At 32.9% G+C, this 13,136-nt stretch overlaps 1 protein-coding gene across 1 annotated transcript; it reads right to left on the reverse strand.

Annotated features, from left to right (window-relative positions):
• Positions 1-2,747: 2,747 nt before the first annotated feature.
• LOC131800891 (uncharacterized) lies at positions 2,748-4,471 on the reverse strand. The gene has a single exon (XM_059118750.1). The coding sequence runs from the start codon at positions 4,469-4,471 to the stop codon at positions 2,750-2,752; it is 1,722 nt and encodes a 573-aa protein (XP_058974733.1). The 3' UTR covers positions 2,748-2,749.
• Between the last annotated feature and the right edge of the window lie 8,665 nt (positions 4,472-13,136).

Genomic DNA, 13,136 nt, shown 5'->3' on the forward strand with positions numbered 1-13,136 from the left:
GCATTTTACGGAAAATAGTCTTACGTAACGTTGCCTTTACATACCCAAAATACCTTAACAGAGAACTAATAGACTGTGTAAAACCTTGTTATTAACCTACAGTACTAAGGGGCATTTTGTGGTGCAGCAATTGAAGCTGTTACGGTGAGTCTCATTCGATTACACAATTTTTCAAAGAGCGTATTTAACAAAAATATATTTTTATATATTGACCGATTCTTTACCCAAAAATACATTAACAGAGGCCTTACGGAATACGTAATACCTTTCCATGAATCTTCAGTACCAAAGATTTCTTTAAAATAACTTACAATGTCTTACAAATATCTCACAAGTCCGAACAAAGTCCAAAGTGATTTTAATGAGCTTAACAGACGTAAATGATCCTTTACAGAGGATTTTTATAGAACAGGAAGCGAATACCCTAAGCCTACCTACAAATTATATTAAAGGAGTTTTTTATCTTCAACATATTCCTTTCAACTGTCACAATTTCATGGCAAATATCAGAGAGATTTGATTTGATATACCATAGAAATAGTTAACAGAGGTCTAACATTACTTAGCATTATGTTGCGCTAATTATTTCGGAAAAAAGGACATAAAATAACATCAAATACATTAACACGGGCCGTAACATTGAAGCTGTAAAATATTTTAACAGAGGCTCTCAAATTGGAATAATTTATTGCAGGCTTTGAATAAGTTAACAGAGGTCTTACATATAGAGTTGTTTTTCTGGTTAACATGGGACTTTCATTTAACATAATGTGTTCGAAAACATATTCCATATATACAGAAGCGTAAAGTTCCTTAACTTTAAAAGGAATCCGGAAACTATTATATGAGGCCATGACAATAACAGAATTTCACGCAGGTTTCCAAGGTAACGTAAACAAAGTATTAACATTTGAAAAATACCTTTAAATAACAGAATACATTTATTGAAAGTCTAATTTCGGTATAAAAATCCTAACAGAGGTTTTACAGATGCTAAAAAATTTTAACACGGGCCTTGCAAACATTAAATTTTAATTAAAGAGAACTTTTTTCTAGTTAAACTAGGACTTAACCTCATGATAATATTTTCGAAAATAATAACAGAGATCTTACATACAACAGAGGCGTACTTTTTATTAACAGAGGGCATATTTTTAGAAATATCATAGCATAGACCCAAATTTATTTTTATTAATAGAGGGCTTATGTATTTTTAGAAATGTCAAAAGAGACCTACAAAATGACTTAACACAGAAGTATATGGCGAAAACATTAAAAATTCTTACAGAGACCCTACACGCCTGTTAAAAAAATATACAGAGAAATTTAACAGAGGTCTTACCAAAAGTAGAGTAATTTTATGCAGCCTTTATACAGCTTGTAACAAGTTAACAGAGGTTTAACATAACGGTAACAGAATGCTTCTTAAACAACAGATTATTTTAAAAGAGGTCCTAATCACATTAAAAATACCTAACAGAGCCTTAACATATTCTAACAACTTTTAACAGAGGCCATACATAATTTAACAAGAGGTTTACAGAATTCTTTAAATATTATTTATTTCCACATTTTTGGAAAAACATAACATAGACCTAACGTAGCATAAAAATTCTCTATCCAAAGTAGTCTAGTTAGAAATGAGACTTTAAATTCTGTCTAAAACTTTGGCAGAGAAATTAACAGGTATTAACAGATCCCATACCAGCATGCAATAAATTAGAAGAGGTCTAACATAATTTTCACAAATCTTCTAAAAATTAAAAGAAAACGACGTCTTCTTAAGCGAAATATGTTGAGAGAGAGAGAGCACCTAATTACATTTGAAAAATCATAACAGAGTGTTAACATAAGATAACAATTTAACAGATAACCTAGATTAATTAACAGTGAGAAAAATTATTTGTTAGTTTTATTCCGCAAAGTTTATGGAGAATTTTAGGTCATTATAAATTTTAATAGAGACCTATCATACTGTTTAAAACGATAATAGAGGATTTAAATAGAGTTAACAGAGGTCTTACCAAAAATAAAGTAGCTCTATACAGTTTTTACAAAGCTTGAAATAAGTTAACAGAGGTCTAACATAACGGCTTCTTAAAAAATCTTAACCGATCTCTTACAGAAATGTTGACAGATTATCAAGAGGTTTACAGTGTTCTGTAAATATTCGCCGAGGTCTTCCGTGCCATATTTCTGAAAATACAAACAGAGGCCAAGATAAACGTAGCATAATCTTAACATAGCATAAAAATTCCCTATCTGCAGCTCTCTAGAGTTCAAAATATTCGAACAGAGGCCTTACATTCTAAACCCTTGGCAGAGAACTTAGTAGATATTAACAGAGCCCATACCAACATCAGAGAAATTTTATGCAGCCTTTGGATAGCTTGAAAGACGTTAGCAGAGGTCTAAAAAAATATTAACAGATCTTCAAAAAATTAAAAGAAAACAGAGCTTTCGTAGAAGGAATATATTTAGGGAAGACCTGATTCATAGGAAAATCCTAACAGCTTCTTAATATAAGATACAAATTAAATAGAGGTCGCAGCTTCATTAACAGTGGACAAAATTATTTGTTGGAGTTTTTGTTAAAAAAGCAAAAAAATTAAAAATTTATTTTTTTTTTAGAAAAACAAAATTCAGCGAAGTTTATGGAGTTTTTTATGGAATCCCTCTGACAGTATATTCTCTTTAAGAAAAAATTCTCAATTCAACAATTTTTTTTATTTCATAAATATTTTTCTCTTTATTTCCTGCCAATTTTCTTGTAAACAAAAATCTCAATTACAAAACACAACAAACCCAATAAATATCCTGCGGCCAATATCAGGCCACACAGCACAAAATATTCCAGCGACAATGGTTCCACGGATAAATCCTCATTGGGTATAAAGGCGATCTGCTTGAGACGTATACCATCCTGATAGGTTTCCTCGTCGATATAGGCATAGACCCCACCACTGAAGAGGTTATCACAATAGCTTTCCAAGACATCCTGGAATGGCCAATAGGAACGCATGGGTATCTCCCCAATATCTGTGGTCACGGCCTCATCGCCCAACTTCTTGAGACGGGGTCGGGTTAAAAATTTCTGCTGATAAAGGAAAAAATCCAATTTCTCATCCAAACCAAAATAAATATAGTCCGGATTGAGTAGACGTTGATTGCGAACGGCAAATTCCTCCGATACCACCACCGTTTGTTGTCGAATCAAAGGCGAAGCCTTGGTTACTTCCAGGATCCATTGCTGGAAATCTGTGGTCAGAATGCTCAGATTGTGCGACACGACATCTGCCACAGAATTGATTTCACGTTTATAGATCTTCGTCAGCAAAATGGAGGAGAGTATGGAGAGATAATAATTGGAAATCATGAAACCACTAAAGATGAGGATGGCCTCCAGGCCGTAGCGATAATTCTGCGAGAAATGCTGCAGGCTAAACGAGGCACAGATGAAACTTTGAAAGGTGGTAAAGATATTGTTGATTAAACTCAAACGTCGATACTCCTTGTATTCCACGACAATCAGAAGCACCACGGTGCAGCAAAAGGTGAAGAAAATCAAAATCCATACCTCGCGGCCAAAGGACATGCGAAAATATTCATATTTCTCCAGAGGCGTGTCATAGGGCACCATCAAATGGCTAATGACAATGTAAAAGGGTCGCGTGGTCTCAATCCCCGTACCCCACAATATGACATCCATGCACACATCCACCTCGTGATCCCTTACCGATTGGATGCAATCCAATACCGAATAATGCGACATGTTCGGCATAACCACATATTCCAGCGAGGCATTGTAAATCTCGGCAAATATTTTCAAGGTATTGCCATAGAATCCGCTCACCTGCAATCTACCCTCCTCATCGAAGTAGGCAATGACGCGAGGCGGGTTGTTACCCACTGCCGTCTTGATTGTAAATCCCTGGAGATCCAAATATCTCCGCTCTCTCATTGCAAAATAACCCTCCAAGGTTAGGACTCTCATTTGCATCTTTGGTAGACATTCCATACCCAAATACTGATCTGCTTCATTCATCAGCAATACCCTCCAAAATCCCTGATCCCATAGCCATTCAAACAACCACAGCCACTCCTCTCCCCTCACCCAGGTTGTGTTGGTATAAAACAGTACGTCTCTCAAATGCAGAAACAGCAAAGAAGGTTTCAAAATCTCCTCCAAATAGTCAACGGAATTTGTATCCAAATTCACAAAACTCATGACTCTCTCGCCCTGTGATTCTCTCAGATCCTTGGCAACAGCATGGCCTACCACTACCCTGGGCAGTGATATCGAATTCGGGGAGTTATCCCAATAATCAAAGCTGCCATTGCCTCCAAACACAAGCAAAGTATAAATATCGAAATTTTTGCAAAATTTCTCCAAAACTTGGGGCAAGGGTTCTGCGAGGGCGTCCGAAAATAACAACGACAACAACAGCGTGTAAAGTAGTAATGGCTTCATGTTACTCTTGGCTACTGAGTAACATTGCATTCGGCCGCACGACCACAAAACCTCTATTGTGATTTATTCATTTTCCAATAAGTTTCTGTTTAAGGGCAATTAATTACCAAAGTCCCATAAGTGAGAACCATGAGGTGGAACGAAATGGCCAGAGATTCTTCTAAGGCATTTAAATTTCATAAAAACATAGAAAATTCTGATAAAAATATTAATTCTCGAGAATAATTTTTTAAATAAAAAATCAATTAAACAAAAACTGCTATTCTTTACTTTATGTATACCCGCAACGGAGCCATTTGGCCCATAAAAATTAATTTTAGAGGGGTTTCGTTAAAGGAAGAAATATTCTACACTAGATTTTATCCGGGGTCTTCACCCAGAAGAAGTCTGTACATATAACATATATCTTGAAAAACTATCAGATATCGAAATATATAATACAAAAATAATTTATGGCAATAAATGACTCCTTAAATTCTAGTATCTCCGAATTGGGACCTATTTGACCTATAAAACTTACTTTTAGATGGGTTTCGTTAAAGAAAGAAATATTCTACACTAAATTTCATCCGGGGTCCTCGGCCAGAAGAAGTCTGTACATACAGCATATATCTTGAAAAGCTATAGGATATCTGAACATTTAATATAAAAATAAATTAGGGCAATAAGTGACTCCTTAATTTCTAGTATTTCCGAATAGGGGCTTATTTGACCCATAAAACTTCATTTTGGAGGGATTACGTTAAAGGAAGAAATATTCTACACTAAATTTCATCCAGGGTCCTCGGCCAGAAGAAGTCTGTATATGTAGCATATATATCGTGAAAAACTATCGGATATCTGAATATATAATGTAAAAATAATTTATGGCAATAAATGACGCCTTAATTTCTAGTATCTTCGAATCGGGACCTATTTGACCCATAGAACTTGGTTTTGGAGGGATTACGTTAAGGGAAGAAATTTTCTACACAAAATTTCATCCGGAGTCCTTGACCAAAAGAAGTCTGTATATATTATGTATATCTTGAAAAACTATCGGATTTCTGAATATATAATATAAAAATAATTTATGACAATAAATGACTCTTTAATTTCTAGTATCTTCGAATTGGGACATATTTGACCCATAAAACTTAATTTTAGAGGGGTTTCGTTAAAGGAAGAAATATTCTACACTAAATTTTACCAAGGGTTCTCGGCCAGAAGAAGTCTGTACATACAGCATATATCTTGAAAAACTATCGGATATCTGAATATATAATATTAAAATAATTTATGGCAATAAATGACTCCTTAATTTCTAGTATTTCCGAAATGGGACCTATGACCCATAAAACTTACTTTTAGAAGGATTTCGTTAAAGAAAGAAATATTCTTCAATAAATTTCATTCAGGGTCCTCGGGCAGAAGAAGTCTGTACATATAACATTTATCTTGAAAAACTATCGGATATCTGAATATATAATATAAAAATAATTTATGGCTATAAATGACTCCCTAATTTCTAGTATCTCCGAAATTGGGCTTATTTGACCCATAAAACTTTATTTTGGAGAGGTTTTTTTAAAGGGAGAAATATTCTACACTAAATTTCATTCGGGGTCCTTGACCAGAAGAAGTCTGTACATATTATATATGTCTCGTAAAACTATCGGATATCTGAATACATAATGTAAAAATAATTTATGGCAATAAATGACACCTTAATTTCTAGTATCTCCGAATTGGGACATATTTGACCCATAAAACTTACTTTTAGAGGAGTTTCGTTAAAGGAAGAAATATTCTACACTAAATTTCATCCGGGGTCCTCGGCCAGAAGAAGTCTGTAAATTTTATATATATCCTGAAAAAAACTATCTGATATCTGAATATATAATACAAAAACAATTTATGGCAATAAATGACTCCTTAATTTCTAGTATCTCCTAATGGGGACATATTGGACCCATAAAACTTAATTTTAGAGGAGTTTCGTTAGAGAAAGAAATATTCTACACTAAATTTCATCCGGGGTCCTCGATCAGAAAAAGTCTGTACATATAACATATAACTTGAAAAAGTAACGGGTGTCTGAAAATGTAATATAAAAATAATTTATGGCAATAAATTACTCCTTAATTTGTAGTATCTCCGAATTGGCACCCATTTGGCCCATAAAACTTTATTTTAGAGAGATTACGTTAAAGGAAGAATTTTTCTGCACAAAATTAAAATTGGGGTCTTCACCTAGAAGAAATGTGTAGATATAGTATATACTATGAAAAACTAACGGTAATTAAATATATAATATAAATATAATTTCTTGTCTTTTTTAATCCTAAATTTAAAGTGTTCTTAAATCGGGGCTCATTTGACCCCTAAAATTTAATTTTGGAGTGATTGTATTAAAGAGAGAAATATTCTGCACAAAATTTCATTAGGGGTCCCCACTCAAAAGAAATGCTTGGATGTAATATATATCGCGAAAAACTAATGGACAATATAATTTACTTTAATAGTTACTCACTGAAATCATTAATTTCTAGTGTCTACAAATCGAAGCCTTTTGATCCATAAAACTACATTTCGGAGGGGTTATGTTAAAGGACGAAATATTCTACATAAAATTTCACCCGGGGTCCTCAGCAAAAATAAATGGGTAGATATAAATTGTAAATATAATTTATTGCTGTTACAAATCTTTAATTCTAGTAACTCCGATATGGGGCCTATTTTACGCACAAAACTTCATTTTGGAGAGGTGATGGTAACAGAAAAAATATTCTGTACTAAATTTCACTAGGGGTTCTCGTCAAAAATAAACCTGTAAATGTGTTATATTTCATAAGAACATATTGGATAATTGAATATATAATAGGAAAAAATGTTTTTTATTTTTTTAATCCCAAAATTTGAAGTGCTTCCGTATAGGTGCTTATTTAGCCCACAATACTTCATTTTAGGAGTATGATGTCAATAGAGGAAATGTTCTGCACCAAATTCCGCTAGGGGTCATCGACCAAAAGAAATTTGTGGTTGTCATGTATATCAAAAAAAAAATGTATAAAATAGAAAAAATAAACTTTTTTGTCTTTGCTTTGAAGCATTTCTAAAATCTGGCCCAATTGACCCATAAATCTTCATTTGACAGTGGTTATGCTAAGAGAAAAAATATTCTATATTAAATTTTACTATGGGTTATATCATGAAAAACTAAGGGATAATCGAATATGGAATAGTAAATATATAGTTTATTTTAATGTTTTAATAATAAATTTGAAGTATCTCCGAATCGGGGCTTATTGGGCCCACAATACTTCATTTTAGGAGTACGATGTCAATAGAAGAAATATTGTGGACCGAATTCCATTAGGGGTCCTCCACCAAAAAGAATCTGTAGATGCAATATATATTAAAAGAAAATAACTGATATTTTTAATATATAATTCAAAAAATAATGTATTACCTTTTTTATCACAAATTTCAATCACTTCTTATATGGAGCCTATTTCAACCATTAAACTTCATTTTAGTGACTTGATGCCAATGAAAAAATATTCAACAGAATATTCCACTGGGGGTCACAGACCAAAGGAAATCTGTATTTGTAGTATATATCGGGAAAAAATCTTTAACAATATAGCCATAGAATATGGAAAAAGATTCCTCGTTATTTTTATCTTAAATTTCAATTATATCTTAAATAAGGCCTTTTAACCCATTATACTTCAGTTTAGCGGCTTCATGGCAATGAAGAAAATCTTGTACGCCAAATTCCACTGGAGGTCACTGAGCAAAAGAAATTCATATATCTAATATATATGTAGAAAAAATCGCTAACCTTTTTGGGTATATAGTAACACAAAAATTTATTGCCATTACAATCATCAATTTGAAGTGTATTCAAGTCGAGGCTTATTTGGCCCAATATCCTTCACTTTAGCGAGGTAAAGTCAATGAATGAAGTATTCTACAGTAAATTTTACTATGGGTCCCCGACCAAAAGAAATCTGTACATGTAATAGATATCATGGAAAAACATCGGATATTTTGGATGCACAGCAGAAAAATAGATTTTCTCTTTTTTATCCATAATTTCAAGCTCCTTCGATATGGGACCTATTTGACCCATTTAACTTCATTTGAGCAGGTTAACGTCAATGAAGAAAATGTTCTATAGTAAATTTTACAAGGGGTCACTGACTAAAGAAAAATTGTATACTTGATATAAATCGTAAAAAACTATCTGGTAATTTAGCAAAAAATAAAAAATAATTGTTGGTTATGTTTATTTTTTTATGAAGCATTTTTGAATTGAGGCCCATTTGACCCATTATACGTCAGTTTAGCTGATTCATGTCAATGACAAAAATATTCTGCACCAAATATCACTAGGTGTCACCTACCAAAAGAAATCTGTAGGTGTGCTATATAGCATGAAAAAAAAAATCGAACATTTTAGGTATTTATCTAAAAAATTATTTTATTGTCGTTTCAATCGTTATTTTTTTAAGTGCCACCCATTTGACCCATAATACTTGACTATAGAGGATTGGTGTCAATGTAGAAAATATTCTTCAAGAAATTTGGTTTACGGTTTCTGACTATCAGAAATCCGAAGATACAACATAAATCAAGAATATATCTATGAGAATAGGTTGTAAAACCGAAATAAACTAATTCCTATTTTTATCTTTCATTTCAGGTATATCCAAAACGGTAACCATTTGAGCCATAAAAAATCGATTTATAAGGTTGGTATCAATGAAAAAAATATTATATAGAGAATTTCACTGAGGGTCCTAGACCATAACAAATGTGTAGATGCAATACATATTCAATAAATACTAACATTTTAGAAAAATATATCAAAAAAAATGAATATTGCCATGTCAATTCATATTTTAAGTGCCTCCGATTTGCACCCTGTTCGACACATTTTTTTACAATATAGAGGTTTGGTGTCAATGGAAAAATTACTCTTCAGGATATTTCATTAGGGGTACCGGACCACAAGAAATCTGTCTATGTAATACATATCAAGAAAACATCGATATATAATAAGATATTTAAATAAAAAAAAATCCCAAAAAATAAAACTGCCATTTCCAAAACGGAGCCTTTTTGTCCCATAATAATACAGTATACCAGGTTGGTATCAACGAAGAAAATCTTCACCGAGAATTTCACTGGGGTCAGTGACCAATATAAGTCTATAAAAGTTGTATATATTCAGTAAAAATCGCGGATATGTTGGTTATATAACTAAATAAAAAATGATTACCTTTTCGTTTCCTAATTTCAAGTATCTCCAAAATAGGACCAATTTGACCCATATAACTTCATTTTAGCGTTTGGGTGTTAATGAGAAAAATATTCTATAGAAAATTTCACTGGGGGTTACCGATCACAACAATTCTCTTAATGTTACGTAAATCAACGAAAAATAGCTTTAAAGTTGACAATTTTAAAAAAGTGCATTAATTTAAATTTTTTGAGTTTATTTTATAGTACCTTCCACCTGGGGACGATTTGGTCCTTAATTTCTCGTTTTAGCGGGAAGATGTCAATGGAGAAAATACTCAACATCGAATTTCAGTAGGGGTCACCACACAAAAGAAATTTGTAAATGCAATACATTAGGAAAAAATCAATGGGAAAATGTATATAGTAGAAAAAATATGGCTATTTTAGCTTTTATTTGCAGCATTTCAAGATTTTTAGACCCATATAACTGCATTCAAGCGGATTTGTGCCAATAGAAAAAATATTCTATAGAACATTTTACCAGGTGTCACCAAACAAAATAAGTTTCTAAATGTTACATGTATCAATGAAATATGACTTCAAAGTTCGCTAATTATAAAAAATTACATACATTTAAGTTTTTGGAGTTTATTTTCATGTATTTTCCACCTGGGGGCGGTTTGGTCCGTAATTTCTCGTTTTTGGGGGAAAGTGTCAATGGAGAAAATACTCTACATCGAATTTCACTAGGGGTCCCCACCCAAAAGAAATTTGTAGATGTAATACATTAAGAAAAAATCGATGGGGAAAAGTTATGTAGTAGAAAAAGATAAATAGTTAGTTAGTTAGCTTTTACTTCCAGTGTTTCCATATTGGGCCTATTTCACCCATATGACTGCACTTAAGGGGTTTGATGCCAATGAAAAAAATATTCTACAGGAAATTTTACTAGGGGTCACTGACCGAAATAAGTTTCTAAAAGTTACATATATATACAAATAGGGCTTCTAATTTGGCCATTCAAAAATATCATTCATTGCAATTCCCATAGTTTATTTTAAAGAGTTTTCAATTTGGGGCCGATTTTCCATTTTAGCGGGTTGGTGTCAAGGGAGAAAATGCTCTACATCGAATTCCACTAGGGGTCATCACACAAAAGAAATTTGTACATGCAATACAATTGGAAAAAATAGATAGGAAAAGTTATATAGTACAAAAAAGATAACTATTTTAGCTTTTATATGCAGCATTTCCAGATCGGACCTTTTTGATCCATATAATGGGACTTTAGCGGGTTGATGCCAATGAAAAAAATACTTTGTAGGAAATTTTACTAGGGGTCACTGATCAATTAAAGTTTCTAAAAGTTACATATATCAATGAAGTATAGCTTCAAAGTTGTCCATTTAAAAAATGTTATTCGTTGCAATTCCCATATTTTTTTTTTTTTTTGTTTCTTCCACTTGGGGCCGATTTGACCAGTAATTTCTCATTTTAGCGGGAAGGTGTCAATGGAGAAAATACTCTACATCGAATTTCACTAGGGGTCACCGAACAAAAAATATTTGTAGATTCAATACGTCAAAAAAAATCGATGGGAAAAGTTAGGCGGTGAAAAAATATAGCTATTTATGCTTCTATTTCCATTGTTTCAATATTAAACCCATATCCCTGCACTTTACCGGATTGATGCCAATAGAAATAATATTCTACAGAAAATTTTACTAGGGGTCACTGACCAAAAAATGTTTCTAAATGTTAAATATATCACTGAAATATGGCTTCAAAGTTGGCCATTTATAGAAAATTATATTCTTTTCAATTCTCAGAGTTTATTTTTTAGTACCTTCCACCTGGGGCTGTTTTGGTCCATAATTTCTCGTTTTAGCGGGAAGGTGTCAATGGAGAAAATACCCTACATCGAATTTCATTAGGAGTCACCACACAAAAGAAATTTGTACATGCAATACAATTGGAAAAAATCGATGGGAAAAATTATATAGTACAAAAAACATAACTATTGTAGCTTTTATTTGCGGGATTTTCAGATTGGGCCTATGTGACCCATTTAATCGCACTTTAGCGGTTTGGTGTCAATGAAAAAAATATTCTACAGGAAATTTTACTAGGGGTCACCGACCGAAATAAGTTTCTAAAAGTTACAGATATCAATGAAGTATAGCTTCAAAGTAGGCCGTTTAAAAAAATATCATTCAATGCAATTTCCATACTTTATTTTATAGAGTTTTCAATTTGGGGCCAATTGGGCTAAAAGTTTTATTTTTAGCGGGTTGATGTCAATGGAGAAAATACTCTATATCGAATTCCATTGGGGGTCACCGACCAAACTAAGTTTCTAAATGTTATGTATACGGATGAAAATTAGTTTCAAAGTTAGCTATTTGAATAATATAATTAATATACATTTTTTAGATTTTCTTAAAGTTTTTTTCCATCTGGGGCGGATTTGGTCTGTCATTTTCCATTTTAGCGGGTTGGTGTCAAGGGAGGAAATGATATACATCGAATTCCATTGGGGGTCACCAAATAAAGCAAACCCATATATCTAACAAATATCAGTGAAATATCACTATCAATTTGGCTGAAAATTTAGGGGATTATTTTTCAAATCCAAGTTGAGCTTGCTTGTAGATTTTGGAGCAGTGTCTATATATTTTTCTTTAAACAATAACAATTTAAATAAATAATAAATTACACTGAACACCAAAAGAATGCGATACCAATTTTTTTTTTTTTTTTTTTTTTTTTTGGTTAAAAATTATTTTTATGTATCCTGATGGGATATTAACATAAATCTTTTGACCATTCTTGTCTTTCTACCTGTGGCTGTGGCTGCGTATTCTCGTTTTTTCTCCTTTCATGGATTGGCATCCAATTTAAATCACATTAAATTATGCTAAGTCCATTGCCGCCATTTGACTGGCCATCGTGTGCCGCCTGTTGCCACAACAACGAGAATACCTAACAACAATACCCAACAATTGTCTGCACAGTCCAGTCTCCAGTATCGCAACAAATCCCATTGTTAGACCAAATATGGGAATTTTGCTACATATAATACAATTTTGTGTATGCAAGAGACTTTGGTATTTTTTGGTACAACAACAACAAGAAAAAATAACAACAATTTTTAAACAGTGTTGTTGTTATTGCTGTTTGTGTCTTTGCAGCCTAACTTAAATCTTTGGCTAACAAGGATTTTTGGCCATCTCTGAATGGGGCTAAGGCGCCCATTGTCGTCAAGGTGAAATTCGGTGTTCTTTGGGTGCTGGATTGACAACATTGTCGGCATAATTGCAAGTAGTTTTTGGTCAGTTTTGGCCAACGAAATCTTGGTAAGCCTTTATTTTAAAGCGAGATTTCTTTTGGCAACGGCATCGGTGAGGCGGGTAGTTTGATTCGTTTGTGGAAT

Source organism: Musca domestica, unplaced genomic scaffold, assembly GCF_030504385.1.
Source record: "Musca domestica strain aabys unplaced genomic scaffold, Musca_domestica.polishedcontigs.V.1.1 13, whole genome shotgun sequence".
NCBI classification, from domain to species: Eukaryota; Metazoa; Arthropoda; class Insecta; order Diptera; family Muscidae; genus Musca; species Musca domestica.